This window comes from Manis pentadactyla, chromosome 4 (assembly GCF_030020395.1).
Source record: "Manis pentadactyla isolate mManPen7 chromosome 4, mManPen7.hap1, whole genome shotgun sequence".
NCBI classification, from domain to species: Eukaryota; Metazoa; Chordata; class Mammalia; order Pholidota; family Manidae; genus Manis; species Manis pentadactyla.
Window position 1 is genome coordinate 39,773,813 of NC_080022.1, and position 19,745 is coordinate 39,793,557.

At 39.2% G+C, this 19,745-nt stretch overlaps 1 protein-coding gene across 3 annotated transcripts in view; it reads left to right on the forward strand.

Moving 5' to 3' along the window:
• Positions 1 to 19,745, forward strand: part of ELAVL4 (ELAV like RNA binding protein 4) — an 83,773-nt gene that overhangs the window by 18,898 nt on the left and 45,130 nt on the right. For all 3 annotated transcript variants that reach the window (XM_036893180.2, XM_036893181.2, XM_036893179.2), the window contains exon 2: positions 14,094 to 14,334. In XM_036893180.2, coding sequence (XP_036749075.1) covers positions 14,094 to 14,334 — 241 coding nt within the window. The remainder of the gene's footprint in view (positions 1 to 14,093; positions 14,335 to 19,745) is intronic.

The following is a 19,745-nucleotide window of genomic DNA, read 5'->3' on the forward strand; positions in this document are numbered from 1 at the left end:
GGACTTAAGAGTTAATGTTTATGAAGCATTCTAAAGATGAAGGAAATAGCTATTGACATAGGTGATGAGTAGTAACGTTTTTAAGTGTTCTTTTCTATTTCAGAAATTAAATTCCAATGATAAATCTTACCAGCTTTTAGTCAACTTTGCCACATGCGATACACTCTAATGGGCACATATTTTCAGAATGTCACATTCTGGGCTGGGGAAATGAACATGTAGTGAGTGCTTAATGTATGCTGACCTCTGAACTGGATGGCCAGATGCCCTAAATTTGTAATTTTTAATATTCATGGCAACCCTGCAAGGCAGATAGAATTGTTCGTATTTTTCAGATGAATACATTTAAACTGCCCCTCAGAGAGTCTTAAGTGTCTAAACCAAGGTCAAGGCTGGAACTTGTTTTCAAGCCCACACCAGACCAACCCCATGCCTCATGTTCTTTCCATTACACCATGTAGAATTTTGAATTAAAATCTTGCCTATAACATTTGACAACTAGTTTATTACCAACTAAAAGCAATACACACTCTAGAATGGTTTTCATTGGATCAGATCCTTTACTTTTCTGAAACTACTGGGTTGCATTTTATGGTGATAGGGGCCCTGTCATCAGTCTCAGGAAAGGGCACAGAATATGGTTTCAGACTGGAGTTCAACTTGCAGCTCTGGCTGTGACAGTGGACTTTGCCAGAAGCCTCCTTTCTCCATCACCTGTAGAGGGACTTTGCTCCTTCAAGCCTTGGTCTCCTCAACTCAACTGTAAATCGGGCAAATGACAATTACCTACTTGGCAAAGTAGTAGGAGAATTAAGTGAAGTAACGTAGGGGAAAACACTCATCATCATTTGTTGTGTGCTAACTGTTGGTAGTATCAGAAGAGTTCATGGTAATTGTTTACCTAAACATTTTCCTGTGTAACTTTTTAATCAGCATTATCACACAAACTCCATTTATTAAGCGTTTGATGGTTCCTGGGCAAGATCTTTGTGAGGCACTGTGTATGTGCTTCTTCCATTACCACATTTATGACATTCTAGGGTATTTACTTATTTATTTCCTTGCAGACAGAAACCCTTTTTCTCTTCGGTATCCCTGGCATTTAACATAATGGCTTCTAGCCTGTTGAAGGAACTAATTAATGTTAAGGAAGTTAACTTGGCTTTTATTCCTTTGTACTTCTTTTCTCCTTTTCTTGAGAGCTAACTTCACTTGTGGGGAGGGGCTGTTCAGATAAAGCACTATGTTATCATTATTAAACTGTGACTTATAACTTGCTTTAAAATATGCCTGTAAGTAAAGAAATTGTAGGTTGCAGTAATTTGACAACAGCTGATTGTGAATATTTGTTAGCCTTTCCCTTTTTTAAAGGGTAAATTTCTGGGATGAATAAGTCAAGAGTTGGAAGAGTTTGCTGAGCAAACTTACTTGTATCTGTGGTTTCAAAAGATATGGTTACCCTACTCAAAGAAGTAAACTCTTTGCAGTATCTTAGTGTATATACATAAATATATCCAAATTATTCTCAGGGATATATTACATTAGTCCTAAAAGGGCCTTATCTGAGAATTATGTATTATGCAGTTTGAATTTTAATATAAAGGTAATAATTTTGAAACTTTATCATGTGTTTTCAAAAGCCTTAATATTTCCAAATTTTTTAAATGCCTGTTTGACACTTGCCCAATTAATTGAATTCGTGAGATTGTAAAAGCACCTTTTGAAAAAGATAAGAGATTGTTTATGAAGACAAAAATTAATTTATTTATTCTCAATTCTAATCCAAAAATCTGTATTTTGAGGCAAATCATAAAAATACCTATAATAGGAGATTTTAAAAATAGAACAATGAGGAAATTGAAGTGAAGGAAAATTAAGAGAATGAAAAAAATGGTAAATTCAGAGGTAAAGTTTGTGTTTAAAAAAATCAGAAGTTTTCTATGAAGTCCTGTGTTCTTTCTTTACACACAGAGGGCTACAGAGTTGACACTCGTTTTCCTAGCAATATTACAAAGAGGGGACCTAGTAAATTACAAAATGTGGAGTCCATAAAACAAAAGCAAACCCATCACAGAGGACAGAGAATATTAGTAGTTCATTGCTATAATAAAGTATTTGCCTCAAAGCAGTCAGAAATATTGTGATACTGGTATTTGTGATTTTTTATTTTTTGTATCTCCACTTTGATTCTTCTTGTTCATGAGATTTTTAATAAATATGTATTAGGAGGATCTCCCTGTGCAGGAAAGAGAGAAAGTGAAGCTTAAAAAGCATGGTATGGAATGCTGCTTGACAGTGTCATACATTCACAAGATGTCCTTGAAGATGGAGCACAGAACAGAGATCAGGGAAATTTTGGCAGCTGCAGTTGGGAAAATAAATGGCTTTTGTGTGATTGGGCAGATCCTGAAAGCAGGCTCCTGCTCAAACCATGTAATTAAGAAAAGTGGGGGCTTTTGGCCAAGCGCAGAATGTTCATAATATCAGAGTTTGTCAGCAGGAGCTTTTAGAACGGATCAGTACTTTTCACTCCCTGATCCAGGGAATGGTTTTCTTATAAATCATCTCCTCTCCTTGCTGTCCTCTTGAAGGTTGCTGCCAGGCAATAAGACAGACTTAGATTGTAACCTTGCTAATACACAGTGACTTAGGTGGAGGGGAGACCGAATCAGAGACTGTTTCAAGAAATGCAATTTTTATTCATTTGGTCTCCTATGTGCCCTCTAATGTAGGAACCAACAGAGTGTGGCCAAGGAGAGATCCTGCAGGGCAACTCTGGGAAGGAGAGGGAATCATTTCTAACACTGTGGCTCCAAACAGATTTGAAAGATTTGACATTTTCTTTCTTATTTAAAAAGAACTTCCTTTCAGTTTAGTAAAGTGCTATATTTTCATTGTAAAACAAAAACTTGGAAAATAAAGACAGAGACAAGGACACAGTCACCTGTAATCCACCACGAGCAATCCTTATTGCTAGCATTTTTATTATTCCCTCCTGCTAAGTGCAGGTTTACATAATTGAGATAATTTTTTATTTCACCTTTTTCCTACATTTATCATACACATTTTCTCATGTTATGAAAACATATTATAAACATAATTTTAACAGTTGCAGAATGCTGTATCAGGAAACTATACAATAACTTACTTTGTCACCCCCATTGTTAGGCCCTCAAGTTTTCCTATTTTTTCACTCTTCCAGATATTAAGACATTAAGACAGATTTTTTCAGTGTCTTAATGTACCTTCTTGGGAATACTTTTGATCTGTGGAATGTTGGATTCTTTTCTGAGCTTCAGAATGGCTCATTAGGTCCAAGAATAGGAACATAAGGTTCAGAAAAGTTGTGCCGATTTATATTTCCACCAATAATGATGAGACAGACTATTTCAGTGCACCTGAAAGCCTGACAGTTGCAAACCTTGAATTTCTATGTTCCCTGTCAACATGTTGTCCACAGATAATTCAAAAACACACTTCTCCCACCCACGTCTGTGTTCTCACCAACACTCATCTGGTAGAGTCCAGTTTTATTAGCACCCATCTGGCTTCCCAGAGGGTGTCCAGGAGGAATGGTTCACTCAGAGAGGTAGTTCTCTCCGAGGAAGTTGTCCTATCAGGTCAAAAATGTCTTTTATTCTAATGTTTCTTTCTTATTAAAAAAACAACAACAATGAGAGGAAGTTAGGAGGAAATTAAAAATAAAAATTCACTGCGATAAAGTGATTTTCAAATGTAAAACTACCGTGTCAGAAGAATGTTCAACATCTTTTCACTAATGAACATGTAGCTACAATGTGAGGCTCTGTGAATGTCCTCAGGTCTGACTTAACATGGTCACTTGTACATACATGGAGGTGCTGACAACCATTTCCTTTCACTCAGCATCTTTAGCTTCAGAATGCCCCAAATAATCTCTCTCCTTTGAATTGCACAATTGGAAGAGCTGCTGACATTATACAATCCTTCTTAACAAAGAGAAGGTTGCTCTGTGCTAAATATTAACTCCCTCTATTCTTCTCCACTTTCCTCCCCATCTCATCCCATCTATGTTAGGAAAACATGTATTAATTTTTTAAATAAAAAATACTTCTTTGTGGATTTCTGAAGAATTTATGTGTGTATAAAGCTTAAATTCAGAGACTTGACCCAATGCTTTAGATAATGATTTGGATACAGAATAACACATTGCTTTTTACATCTGAATCTCCGTGAGTTTGCTTATACTATGAGCCCCTAGCTAGGCATTTTATAAATATGCAATATTTATGTTTACATGAATTGTGCCATTGGCTATTGTTTATGCATTAAATCAAAAGATAAGTCTGACTTACTCAGTCTGGGGGCAGTTTTACAAATGATTCATTAATGTTCTTTGTGTGAAGATGAAGATAACATATTTACCAGCACAACTGGTTCCCATCCCAACAGGTACGTGTAGCTTATTATTAAGCTGTTTGGTCATTTTGTTCACATCAAACATTCAGGATAGGGAGGCTTTGGAGCAGGATGGGAAGGAATTGTTTCCCAATTGATTCTTTTCTGTTAGAGCTAATATTTTTGCTGGAAGCCTGAGAGCTTGCCCACAAAATCGTGTTTATATTAAAATGAAAATATTTATCTTTTTCAATATGTCTTTAACAAAGAAAGCTTACTGAAAGTCTGTGATTCTTATTTATCTATTGGCCATTTTGGAAAAGAGGACTGAATTGGGGGAGAGGGGTGAAGGAAAGGTTTCCTCGTCTTTATAATGAACTGGATGATGAAGCCATCTTGCAGCTCTGGCGAGTTAGCTGTAAAAGTCTGTTAAAACCAAATTCTCAGGGGTTTTACCGGGACTGCTCCAGAATGGGCATGCCAGGAAATCATTTTAGGCCCAAACTGAAGTCCTAGAGACACACTGTGAAATATAAAGGAGACTAGTATTTATGTAGAAAGAGAAATGTGTATTGTGTGTCTGGGGAGGAAGATTAAAAACTTGAATTTCTGTTAAGTTGAGAATAATGCCTAAAAGAAATTAAATTTTAATCATGCTTTTCATATTCATGCTGGCCCTGCTATTTTAAAGTATTAATGCCTCTTGTTCTCTCCAGCGGCTGCTGATTTTTTAAAAGCCCTGACTACCACTATTGACAATACTTTTGGTGTGTCTGGTATTCATCTCCAGTGACGAAGTTGCTGTTTCAAAGGAGGGGTGCCTCAAGCTTACCTTATTGTTACAAACAGTCATTTGTTTAGGATGTAAGTATTGAGACTGGAAATAGAACTCTCAGTTTGGTATCAGGATTAAGCTGTGTGTATTTCACTTACGTGTTTTTGGTGAAGAGGGGGAGTCACTGGAGGGAATTTCTTAGAAGAAAGGGATATATATAATTGATTTTAATTAATTATTTGTTTACCTGCCTTCCTCTCCCATCCTCCCAACTTGAACCCTCTGAAGGCAGGGACCAAATTATTTCTGTTTCCCCAGTTCCTAGAGCAATGTCTTGATCTATAATAGCATTCAATAAACTTGTGTTGAATTGAATACACTTGTTTTGAGGATATGCTGAGAATTTATTACCACATAACTTCCTAGAGTAAATAGGTCTTTCAGGTTATTTGTGCATCTGCCCAAAGGTATTATTAAGCTGTCAGCATGTTTTCCCCAGTTGGAATTAAATATTTTTTCTGGAGTTTTCTAGTTACCTTCCAGCAGAATCTAGGAAATTTGGTATAAATGGTTTTGGGAGACAGGAGTGCAGTCTTCAACCAGATTCTCCTGGTCCACAGGTCTTTGTGAGTCAGCCCCTTTAATTGCTGGGGTAAGAAGGTGAGCTGGGAGGAGTTTATTCCCAAGTTTCCTTTTCCTAGAGTGATAAGATCATCGATCTCAGACACTTTTTCTTGGGCCCCATTAATAATGTGTCTCCTTCCCAGCTGAATCATAACCAAGAAAGCATTGCATTTAGGAAAAAAGCATTGATCTGAAGGGACTTGAGTAAATTAATGCCTCTTGAAAAGAAGGAGGGGAGAGTATGGATTTTATGAGCTGATGGACAAACTTAAAGAAATATGAAATTGTGGGGTTGTAGGGACATTTTTAGTGTCTTTCAAGGAGCAAGAAGAGAAGTGAAGAATTATTCCTAAAAATAATATCTGTCTTCAGGAACACAGAGCCTGCTGTGTAATTTTCTAACTTTGAGAATTTGTTTTTCAGGCTTTTGAAAGGTGGGTGAGATGCAGTAGTCTGGGCTGCTCCACCAGAGTCTAACATACTGCCTGTCAGAATTTTACAAGGGTTAAGTGGAAAATGCCTACAAAGAGAATTAAGACTTTTATTTTTGTTCTCATGAATAATTCAAACCCATTTCTTTAATGGTCCAATTCAGAGGCTGCTCTTGGTGAACATTATTCTTCATGCTCTTGGTGGCCTTTAGACATAAACTTTCAAAAATCCTTCCAACATGGTAAAAGGCAACACCTTTAAATACTCGGGAAAATACTGAATAACACACATGTGTATGTACAGATGTGCACACCTGAGGCATGTTTGCCATCGGTACCTTCCTCTGGCATCTTCCCAGTTTGAGGGAATGCTGACATTTGGAAGGGCACTGAAAGTAGGGAGAGCATTTGGAAAAGAATTATCACATTCCTGCGATCTTCTTAGGTTCTTTCCTCTTGGTCCTTCTGTTTGAATTGTGCCTCAAGACCACTTCTCTACTAGAAAACCATAGGTTGAGGAGTGCAGAGAGCACTGTGAAGGGAGTGCAGGGTCCCTGCCTGAGATCTTGGATGATGAAGTAGTGAGTTGTTCTACTCTGCAGGCTCCTGTAAAGTTGTAACCTTTCATTTGCCTCACGAAGTAAATCTTGAAAGTATAAACTAGGTTAAGATATGTAAATGCAAGACCATACAGTTTACTGTCAGACTGTCATTTTAATAGAAAATATTTGAGCATAGCCACAATACAGAGTGGCTGATGGGATTGGTGAGGGGGCTCTGGGAGGGCCTCTGATGTGGCTCTCTGGGATCCAGGACAGTGACTCTCGTCAGCTGTGAGGAGGACCAGCCCTGAAACTTTAGCCTGACTATTCCTCAAACTTGAGCAAGTAAGAGCCTTGTGAAGAGGGGAGGATAGGCAGTGGGGCTGTAAGATACTCATAAGCTGATGAAAGAAATATTAAGGGAAGCTTTAATTATGTCCTTAGAGTTTGGGAATGGTCTTGTTTAATCCACCTGATGGACTTTCTGACCATAAGACACTGCTAGTTAGAGGCCATTTGAGGGATCCAGTGAACTATTGAAAATGCAAGGACTTGCATTCAATCAATAGTCCTTTATCCAGAACCTACCAATTGTCAGGTCCTGCTCTACATGCAGGAGATACTATAATACACAAAATATATGTAGTCTCTGGGCCATGGAGCTCAGGGTTCAGGTCACTATTCTTTGTGAACTATAAAGTGCTATTCTCAGGAAATTTGGGGGGAAGATACATCTCCACACCTCTATCAAGTGCATTTCTATGATATGGCCACCCCTCACCTCCTCTCTTAAAATAAAAAAAGAGAAGTAAACCCTCATCCAAAAGGCAATGTCTGCGCTGGCACAAGAGAACTCAAGTAAGGGGGTCAGTAGACCTGGGCTCATGTCCCATGTCTGCCTCTAACTAGCAGTGTGATATTGGGCCAGTCATTTCCCCTTTCCTGTCTTCAGTTTCCTCATCATTAAAATTATGGGGTTGGGCTCTGTGGTTCCCTAATGTTCTCTTATACCTCTGGTCCATCTGCACTGTGAACTCAGTGAAGGCCAGCTGCTAGTCTTTGTTGACTCTCTATCCCCAGGGCCTAGCACAGTGCCTGACACTCTGGGGCTCCATCTCTGCTCATCTAACATACATACCCAGATCTAGCCATTGCAGAGATAAATCTTTTTCTTATGTGCATATGACCTGGCATGTCCAAGAATCAGTGTAACAAATGCCTTGGATGGACAATAACAAGAAATGTGATTGAACAGGTAATTAGGACCATTGGGAAGGACCCAGGATTATGGCGATGGAAATGCCATGAAGGGCAGAGAGGGTTGGCTCTTTTACCTAGGAGCACCCCTGAGAAAGCGCCTGACCCAACATTTGCTTCTTACTTCCCCTCTGCAGAGATAAATAACTGAGTGATGATCGAGCAACTGCATATCTGAGGCCTTCTCTCTGGCTTTTGTTGTATATTTTGCAGAAAAAAAAAAAGAGTGGTGGGAGGGGTGAGGTTAATGCATTGAGTGTGAGTAATTAGTCATTCAAACCATTGACATTTACAATGACAGGATTTGAGTGCCTGCATTATTGTGCACTGCTCTAATAGTTTATCCCTGAAATTTTCTGCCTGTATAATGTTTCTTAAAATATATCACGGGAGCATAAAAGATTTAATGCAGTGCTTTGTACAACCATTAGAGTTTGAAGTCAACTGAACCTCCTCAGTGCTCTATCCTGGATGCTCGCTGTAATTCTGTTCTTAATTGACATTCAGAAAAGGGAAGGAGGGCAAATCAGGGGTTTGGAATGTGGTCAGCGGCAAAGTTGGCTGTGAGACCCACACAGAACGTTATATTGAAGTACATATGCACACTTGATAACTGGTTTATGTATTTGCAATGAATATTGTGGTGTTAGAATATCAAAGGCTTTAGCCTGGGGAAGCAAGTGTCCTGATTTTGCCAAGCCAGCCTCTGTGCTTACCAGAGAATGTGCTTCCCACCAACGATGTTTAATTCTGGTCTGTTTCCCAAGTAGAGATTACAGGTATCCTCTCTTTAAGATTTATCATGGAACCTTAAAACACTGTAATTTCATATTCTTGGGTTCTATATCTTTCTATCTTGGCAACTTTTGTTATTTTCCAAGTCATGTTTCAAAATCCTTTGGGGTCACTTGTGTGTCAGATTTGATTATGAGATTTTACATTTCTGATTCTTTTTTTAAGCCTGTCTTACATCCTGGGATGCATCATTAAAACCAATAAGGGGTCTTATTTCATGATTATATATTAACATTTTGCAAATGTCTCTTAGCTTTGGAACTATACATTTATTAGAAAGCACTGTATGTGCATGTGTGTGTTTTCAGCAATCCTCTCTGAATTCACAGAAGGATAACTGTTGTGTGTGTGCAGAGCAGAGAGCTTCATCTCCATCAGATGAGAATGACTTTACCTAATTTATAGGTTTGGTCAATTGAAGTAGATCAGTACCAAACATTACCTCTCATGACTCCTCTTTGAAGGTTTGAACCTGGTCTACAGATGGGCCTCAACTCCAGCAGTCAGTATAGGTTAGGAAATCCACATAGGCTGTAAGGAGACCCAGAAAGTTTTTGGAGAACTGAAATTACTTTGTTGCAGACTTAGTACTTCCTGGGTCTTTCTGGAGCAGGAAGACCTGTAGTATGTTGACATGGACAGGTGCTGGCTTGTATCATGGCTGTCTGTGAAGAGAGCATCCACACGACAGAAGATGAACCTCGCTGTCTGGTGATCGTTAACAGTTCTTGTCCCACAGAATCTCAGAATGCTTTGGTATGACTATATTCTTCTTCATGCTCCATCATTAATACCCCAAAAGCTACCTCCACTCGGGATATTTCTAGGTAATTGTTGGGAAGCTGTAACAAGGGTAAGCTGAGAAAAGTGGACAGCAGGGAAGGTGTTCTATAGATACGACTTTATATATATATACAACTGGTTCATTAAATCGAAACATGGTAGTTGGACATCTCTGTGGTTCTGCCAGTTGAGCCTCCTGAAATGGATAAATTGTGTTTTTCACGTTCCTTATCTTGGAGTTGGTGGTACTTCTTGTACTCCTTGTGTTAATTGCTCGGACACTTAACTCAGTGAAGCAGTGAGACGACACAGGAAATGGAGACACTGCACGAACCCAGAAGGCACGACGGCTTGGCAGAGCGGGAACCAGCCTCCCAGCCGGGCGTTATGATGATACTCCACAACATCATCTCCATTAGCACAACCCCCTCTCTGGGGCACACCTCGCCATTTTCTCCTGCCTTAAAGGCAGAGCAGCTAATAGGCTCTGCTGGGTGCAGCTTCTACCTGTGCTCAGGAAAGGTTGCTTTCAGATTCTTCTCAGAAACTCTTTGCTTTCTTCTTTCTGTCTGGAATCCTGCAGTTGACCTGAAGCCAAGAGGAACATTCTGGTGGTGTGATAAGTGGAACCACTAAAGTTACTTACATGGTGGTAAAGAATTTTAGAAGCTCCCCACATTCCTCAATCTGCTTTATTTCCCTGACTCCTCTTGAATCTTCGTTTTTTCTTCAGTTTCATTTCCCATTTGTGGTCATCGGAAGAGGAAACAATTAGAATAACACCTATGTAGGGCACAATGAGAAATAACAGGATACCTCTAGGCACTTAATAAATATATATATTCTCTAATTCTGAAGATAACACCACACAATAGGCTTTATTCCAATTTACAGAGAAGAAACTGATGCCCAGAGTATTGAAGTAACCTGCCTGAGATATTGCAGCTAATAAGCAGTAGAAGTAGAATTTTACATCAGCTGTTGCCTTGACTAAAAAGTCATTCCTTTTTGACTATACCACTCTGTTTCAGATGAGAAAATAAAAACTGAAACAAAATGAAAATGGTCTCTGAATGTTGATGAGGATGTGAGCAACTGGAACTCTCAGGCTCTTCTAGTGGGAAAGTAAATTGGTAAAACCACTCAGGAAAACTACTGACAGTATATATACTAAAGTTGAACATACATGTACTCTCTGACCAAAAAATAAGGGACTCCCAAGAATATCCCGACAGAAATGTGTGTGTGTACGCCAAAAGACATGTACATAATGCTCACAGCATCATTATCTAGAACAACCCATATGTTCATCAATAGTAGAAGAGATAAATAAAATGTGGTATTTTCAAACAATGGAACTCTTTACAGCAGAGGAGAAGAAGAACAACCTTTTGTAACATCTAACAACATGGATGATACCAGACATAATGTATGAAAAGACATAAGAGAGAGTATGTATTGTGTGATTTCATGTCTAGAAACAGAAGAAACAAATCTATGGATAAGAAGTCAGAAGAGTAGTTACCTTAGGGGGCTGGTGTGAATGATGGGGGTGGGGACATGAGAAAGGCTTCTGGGATGCTTGTCATGTTCCAGACAGTGATCTGAAAGGTGGTTGCCCAGGTGTGAGTTGTGTTCACTTTGTAAACATTCTTTTACTTGTACCCTTAAAATTTGTACACTTTGTAATCCAATTAAAAAATGGGCAGAGGAGATGAGCACACAGTTCTCCAAAGAAGAAATTCAGATGGCCAACAGACACATGAAAAGATGATCCACATCACTAGTTATCAGAGAAATGCAAATTAAAATCACAAAGAGATATCACCTCACACCAGTAAGGATCACTACCATCCAAAAGACAAACAACAACAAATGTAGGCGAGGTTGCGGAGAAAGGGGAACCCTCCTACACTGCTGGTGGGAATGTAAATTAGTTCAACCATTGTGGAAAGCAGTATGGAGGTTCCTCAAAATGCTCAAAATAGAAATACCATTTGACCTGGAATTCCACTTCTAGGAATTTACCCTAAGAATGCAGCAGCCCAGTTTGAAAAAGACAGATGCACCCCTATGTTTATCACAGCACTATTTACAATAGCCAAGAAATGGAAGCAACCTAAGCCTAAGTGTCCATCAGTAGACGAATGGATAAAGAAGATGTGGTACATATACACAATGGAATATTATTCAGCCATAAGAAGAAAACAAATCCTACCATTTGCAACAATGTGGATGGAGCTAGAGGGTATTATGCTCAGTGAAATAAACCAAGCAGAGAAAGACAAATACCAAATGATTTCACTTATATGTGGAGTATAAGAACAAAGAAAAACTGAAGGAACAAAACAGCAGCAGAATCACAGAACCCAAGAATGGACTAACAGTTACCAAAGGGAAAGGAACTGGGGAGAATGGGGGGGAAGGGAAGAAGAAAGGGGGCATTATGATTAGCATGTATAATGTGGTGGGGGGCACGGGGAGGGCTGTGCAACACAGAGAAGACACGTAGTGATTCTACAACATCTTACTATGCTGATGAAAAGTGACTGTATTGGGGTTTGTGGGGGGTACTTGGTGAAGGGGGGACCCTAGTAAACATAATGTTCTTCATGTAATTGTAGATTAATGATAACAAAATTTAAAAAAATTTGTGCACTTTGTGTGAATGATGGGGGTGGGGACATGAGAAAGGCTTCTGGGATGCTTGTCATTTCCAGACAGTGATCTGAAAGGTGGTTACCCAGGTGTGAGTTGTGTTCACTTTGTAAACATTCTTTGACTTGTACCCTTAAAATTTGTACACTTTGCAACACATATGTAAAGATGCTTATCTCTCCCAAATTTTCAGAACAGTCAAATGGTAATAATAATAGAAGGTGCTAATTATCAGATGTCTGCCAGGTCTTGTTTTACTCATCTATAGGATATAGAGAATATTGAAATATACCTCATTGCCTTCTGGTGAGGAGTCAGTGAGAGAGGTCGCATCAGGTGATTGGCAAAGTGACTTTAGTAACTACCAATGATTGTAGTTATGTTCCTACCACTATTCAGGTGTTTTATATAGACCACGTCACCAGTTCAGTTTCCTTGAAAGGCAGGTGGCATTGTTTCCTTTTTTCAAATGAGGAAAACTAAGGCTTTCAGAGTTTTAAGTGCCTTACCCACAGTCACACAGCTAGTTAATGGCAGAATACCATTTGTTTCCAAGGAGATGATAATCAGTTTCAGAGGAGATGGAAGCCATATCATGAAGGACAAGTAAGAGATGATGACAGGACAGAAAGGAAAAGTGAGATTGATTGGGCCATATTTGGGGCCAGGAAAACTGGGCGCAATCCCAGACTCTGCCCCTATTTCCTGGGATGACAGAGAAGTTGCTGGGTATCTCTGGAATTAATCTCAAATATGAGAGTTTTGCACTAGATCTCATTCCCTAAAGTGCCTCTAGCTGTACAATTGTGATTCTCCATGTTTGTCATACCATGCACAAAGCATCTTTATGACCTGGCTCCATGAGCTTAAACCCATTTTCCATGTAAAACCATATTCTGGCATCATCGTCTCAGTACTTTTCCCAAACCCCCCTATCCTATAAGCAGGATTCTTTGCTCCTACACTGTATGTCCAGTGTCCTGCTGTGAGCCGTTTGCCTGCCTATACCCACTATAGACTATGAGCTCCTTGAGGTTAGAGACTAAGAATTACCCATTGTTTTATTCCCATGCATGCTGCCTGGAACAGTTCACACGTCCAGAGGAAAAATCCAGAGAAAGTCCTTTTTGACTAATGTGTGAGAAGACAGCCTTGGGCTGTGCTGGACCTAAGGTAGAGAACTAAAGAGAACTTTTCCTTCATGTTTTTTTTTTATTAGAGGTTCAGGAGAAATAGTAATGGAATGGCTAGGGAGAAAAATCACAAGTGACTTTGTAGCTCTCCAGCATGTGCTTATGAAGTCTGAAGTTTGATCAATGATTAAGCATCCCTGAAAATCTAAACCCTTCCCGTATGGAATGGCCCCCACTTAATTTAATGTCATTTTACCTTATGAGATAGTTAATAAACAGGTACTGTATTTGATCTTGTACGTGTAGCCCTCTATATTTAGTTTTTCAGCTTTAATGGAACTATAATTTTAATCATGATTATTACTTTACATTTTAATTATAATTTGGTGTGGCTTAAGTATACATTTCTGAGAGTGATTGTGTAATGAAAACAGGAATTAGCTTTTCATTAACAAAATAATGGGAGAGTTCCCACTGCATTCTAGTCTGTGTTCAGAATCTATGGGCTGGCCTAAAAATAGCGAGGGGAGTTTAACATTTTGGTTAAAAACATGTTTCTAAATAGGCTGTGTTCACAACCCCATCTCCTTTGCTCCATCTTGCTTTATCTTGTTCTCTTTTTTTTCAAAAAAGAAAAGAAAATCTTGAAAGAAACTTTAATTGTGTCTTTGAGATTTATTTCAAAAGCCTTCTTTGTATTATTTTTATTTTTATTTAGATAATTAGCACCATGGAGCCTCAGGTGTCAAATGGCCCGACATCCAATACAAGCAATGGACCCTCCAGCAACAATAGAAATTGTCCTTCTCCCATGCAGACAGGGGCAGCCACAGATGACAGCAAAACCAACCTCATAGTCAACTATTTACCCCAGAATATGACCCAAGAGGAATTCAGGAGTCTCTTTGGGAGCATTGGTGAAATAGAATCCTGCAAACTCGTGAGAGACAAAATTACAGGTATGCTCTTCTTCCACAGCTACATTGTCCTGTTAAATGTGCAGGCCTTAGTATAATCCATATGCATGGTGCTGCATCTGAGTGTCTGCATCCTGTGTTCAAGGATGGCTTGGGTACAAGATCATAAACTCATACAACTGTGCACCTTACACAAAACCTTGTTGCGGATTGGTAGGACTGGGAAGTAAATGGAGATTTGCTTTATGTGAAATAATCCTTTGATTTTATCCCTGTTTATTCTCAATCAGCCACCCCTTCCCTTTGTTCTAGAGTGCTTTGTTCTGCCCTCTGCCTTCCCTAAACTCTGGGCTAGTTTTTATCTATTTGCTCCTTTCCTCTCGAACACATGGTTTGTGCGTGTCCAGCATTCTTCCATGTGTTTGAGATAGTGTTTTAAAGGTGCTCTCACAGACTGTGGAAGGAGGTCACCACTGCCCATTGTCCCAGGAGAGAAACAGGCCTTGAGGACAGCAGATTATTCAGAATAAAACTGCTCTGCAATAGGAGGGAGATACTTAATGACAATCTGCATTCGAGGTATTTTATTTTATTAATTTGTCTTGCAGCTACTCTGTGGGAAGTCAGAGACTTTTTACTTGAAAGGGAAACAATACCCTATACCACGTCAATACTGAAGGATTTAGGTTCTGAGTCTTTCCAATCAGCAACTGTTCACTGAGGACCTAATGTTGGTTTGCTTGACACTGATGCTGTAATTCTGGGGGGAAGTTTCTCTGTAATCTTTTTGCAAGTGAGACTATTTTCTCAGAAAAATATTGGGCTACATCATGACAGTGAAGCTGCTGCTCCCTGATGCTCCACCCCTCAAATCATTCACACTCAACTTTGAGTGTTTGTACTTTTTGAGTTTGACTTTTGTTTCCCTTTCTCTGGACAGTTTAACTTTTGAGCAATTGGACTATATATTTTTTTAAAAGGAAACTATAATTAATACAGGGAGGTACTGCACCATGATTTCAAATCAGAGAATCCAGTGTGTACATGTGCTTGTAGCTATACATATCCTCTAGTTCTTCTGATTCACTTGTAAATCTGTCCCCATATAAATTAAATACTTTGCAAAATCATAAAGCTAAAATAACTGTCAAAAATATAAGTCACATAGTCCTCCAAATATAATTTCCTCATCGGTAAAATTGGAAAACAATACTTATCTCAGAGGGTTTATTGTGAGGATTGAATGAGAGACTTGACACATACTGTCCAGCACAATGCCTTTTGCATGGTGATCTCTCAATAAAAGGGAAATGTGATTATTATAGATACAGTTAATACGTTTCAAGGGGGCTGACTCAAACAGAGAAATAGTATCAAGGTCTTCACATAGGGCCAGGGCTTTGACAGTCTTATCCTAAAGTACTGGCTCATCCATCCCCCAACACAATTGCCTGTGCTCTCAGAAAGCCAATGTTTAGATTCCTGAATAATCTTTATATAATAAGATGATAATTCAAACAAAATTAAAACCAGTTAACCATATGATTCTTCCTCCCACTCCTGTATAGAAAATGTATTTTTGGTGTAGCCTTACCTTCTAAATAGGGACTCTGCCAGCTATATTAGTGAATATTATTAATCACCTTTTCAAAAGAGTTCCCCCTTAGAACCACAGTGAGATTTTTGAAAAGTACTGATTCATGGTGTTGTTCCTTGTTTTCTAAAGACACATGTTTAAACAAGCAGATTCCTTTACTGAAAGAATGCTAATTTGGTAGTTCACCGAGTCGATTTGAATAGGAGTGACAGCTTCTAAGACAGCCTTTAATTTGGTATACAAAACCAAAATTGTCAACTTTGGTTTGTTCAGCACCCCCTCCAGCACAAGCAGAGACATACAGGAGCATCTGAGCTTAAAGAAAAAGCTTATGGGTTGAAAGCAGAAATACAATTCAGGCATAAATTTATAATTATGAATGTTTTCTTCATTCAGGCAAAAATAAGAGATTTACTTGCAAAGAACCTATGGGAACGAGGCAAGGAAATAGAGAGAGAGACAAGAGATATTTGCTCTCATTTGGTAGCAGTGTTTAATAAAAGTAGAACTTGTGGTTGTAAAGAGTGCTTATTAAATTCTTCATTTACACTACCTAATTAATTCTAGCATTTTAAATTAACAGTGAAACTGGTCCCTGCTGTACCATTCCATAGATGTAGGATATTTCCTCCATCCACCAGTTGTTCAGGTTTAATTGACTATGCTAAAAGTCAGAGATGGAGGGAGAGAGACGTCTGTGGGGAGGGGGAAGGAGTGGCAGTTGTTCTAATGGAAGACCCTCTGAGGCCTACATTGGGGGTTAAGTGATAACACAGGCAGGCAGAGGTGAGGTATCACACCAGACAAGTTGAAAGGCTGCTGCTGGCAGGGTAAAGTCAGAAGTCAGGGTAAATGACATCATAGGTATTTTTGTTGCCCTGATTTTTAACATCCCAGTCCCCCCTTTTCCTCCAACACCTCCTACAGATCTCAATACATCTCAATCCTGTGAATTTTACAAGAAGTTCTAAATATCCAGTGGGAGGATTGGGGGGTGGGTAGTGGCAAAGAGATAAGAAATCAAGATTAAGATTTTCCAGCCCAAACCACTTCCAAAGAGAATGTAACCGATTCCCTTAGATGGTTCTGGCTTAGAAAATTAACGAGGAGAGAGAAAAAGACCCTCTTTGTCAGTGGTGTGGCTGACAGGCTGGATTCACTCCTGGTTATGGGTGGTCAATGCATTCTCTGTTTGAGAACACAGGAAATTTGGGCATAGACTTAAGAGTTGTGGTGCTGAAGACATAACTGCTATCATTTCAAGTCCTACTTTATGCCAGATACTTACTAAGCACTGGACATATGTTGTTTCATTTAATATTGAGAACAGTCTCCATTTTCTCAGATGAGGACACTGAAGCTTAGTGGATTTAAACAACTTCTCCCAGCAGCATATTTATTAACAGGTGAAGGAGCTGGGATTCACCCAGTTCCCAAAAGCATTATCTTATGTGGCAGCCTGTACAGGGTGCCCCCGTCTGTGTTAAGTGAAGACCCCTGCCTAACCCTCACCCCATAACCCAGCAAAACAATGTGTTCCTCTGAGTAGCAGTTGCTGGCCACCCTTTGCAGAGTCTACCTAATGCACCTAAGACCTCTATGTGTAACAAGAGCCAAAGATAACCATATCTGTCATCCTCTGGGGATATAGTTCAGCCTTCAGGGTGGAGCCAAATTTACTGAAAGTGCCAGGTTTAAGATTCCCTTAACTGCTTTTGGACATCTCTGTTACTTATCTTCTCAGAAATATTAGATTTTCTTTTTCCAATTGGGAAAGGACACTTATCAAGATAATCTAGATACCAGGGAGAAAAAAACATGCATCCCAGGTTGTGTGCAGCCATGAGCATTTGATGGCTAGGAGCCACGTCCTTTATCTTTCTCCTTCATCCACCTGCAGCTTCTGGAGAGAAGAGGAAGTGGCACATTGTCTGCAAGGACTCATACAACCTAGAAACTCAGGCAAAAACACAAACTCAAGGTAGAAATTATATTTTTCTCATGGACTGCAGAGAATTGAATTTGTTTCCTATTTTTTATTTGTCATATTTTTGTTTTTCAAGCTTTGAGATTGCATTACTGAATCCATGTTCCTATGATCAGTATTTTAGGGGAGGAAACAAACAGCTTAGCCAGGATAGAGTGAGGTGGCTCAGGGTAGGTATGTCTTAAAGCCAGCCAAGCTGGAATGCTAAATTGCATTTTTATAATTATTTGTCTTATTATCACCCCTCTCCAAAAGGAATAGAGAAAGGAGGAAAAAAGTAACAAAAAAAATCCCGAGAAATAAATCAGTATACTCTAACAGTTTTGATCTGCCTATCTAGATTGTATGATTATTTGCATCATAGTGACAAAAAAGAATTGTATTTTTACTTGAAGTCATTCTCCATGTGCCCATGCAGTGTAGGATTTTTTTTTACTATATCAAAAATTATTTTAATGTTTGATAACTGTTTTGTAGCATGACTGATTTTCTTTGTTTTCCTATGTATTATTATTACTACCAAATGTACATCACAGTGGTTCAACAGTCTCCCACCCACTCCCCCTTGGTAACCACTAGTCACTTCTCAGTGTCTGTAAGTCTAATAGTTTTCTTCCTTCTGTTTTGCTTTGTTTTTATATTCCATAAATAAGTGAAATCATATGGTATTTGTTTTTTGCAACAACGTGGATGGATCTAGAGGGTATTATGTGCAGTGTAGTTTTTAAGAGTGTTATCTACCTATCTCAAGCAGTAAGAACTCTGATGGGGAGGTTTTGAGGACAGGATGGTCCAAACTGAACACTATTGATTATAAAGCTGAACATATGGAGTGACTGGTATACAGAACAGACTATAAGTGCTGTGGATGGTTGAGAAAGGGTGAAGTTTGAGTTAGCTGCAGATATAGGGGGAGGTTTGAAAGACAGGGTTAGGGCTTAGGTAGGAGGGAAGAAAAGCAAAAGACTGGTACTAAAACTCCAGTCTAGGAACAAAAGGCTTTTTCATTCCTCTGTGCTGTGAACAAAGGCAGTAAAGCCCGGCATGCCCCTTTGGAAGCAGTATTCTCATATGAAGCGGCATTGCCAATGAAGCTAAGCATACCAAAACATTAGCCAGTTAGAGCTGCACCCCAATGGACAAAGACAGCATTTCCTAAACCTCACCTCTAACCCGTCTCTTCATTTCTTCCTTTGTAACACATGTCTTTGGCTTAACTAATGTTATCATTCAGTGGAATAAGCAGAACAAGGCAAAAAAGACCCTTCACAGCTGGGGATTTCAGGGTGGAAACTTCGCCACTGCCTTTATATCTGGAGTCACGTCTCTAATTAAAGGCACCAACTCAATACTGGTCAGGTGACATTGGGTAACTTCTCTTCTTTCTTGGATTTGTGAAAATGCTAATAACCCTATGTATCCCTCTTAGCAGATGAGACACGGCACATGCGCTACAGAAATGGGCAGAGTGTTAGAGCTACAGAAATGGGCAGAGTGTTAGAGCATCGAGGCCAGGAGGCATTCCCTGGGACACAGGCTCTTGGGTTGAAGAGAAACAGGAGAGTTAGGGAATTGTGGATTGCTTTATGTAGCCTCATGCACTTTGAATGAACTGGACTGATAGGGACACTACACAAGTCTGGGTTTTACTTCTGAGATAACTTTATAAAAAATAAAAAGCTCTGAAAAATCTTAAAATATGAAAGTGCTTTGAATTCACTCCTGAAGGGTGGTGAGTTCAGCCCTAAGGTGAGTTTATTGGCATGATTTCTTACAGTATTCAGCAAAGGCAAATAAATAAAAAATAATAGCAGCAGCTGTTGTGTGGTTTTGTGTGGCTTATGTGTGTTTTGGGTACTATGTTAAAGG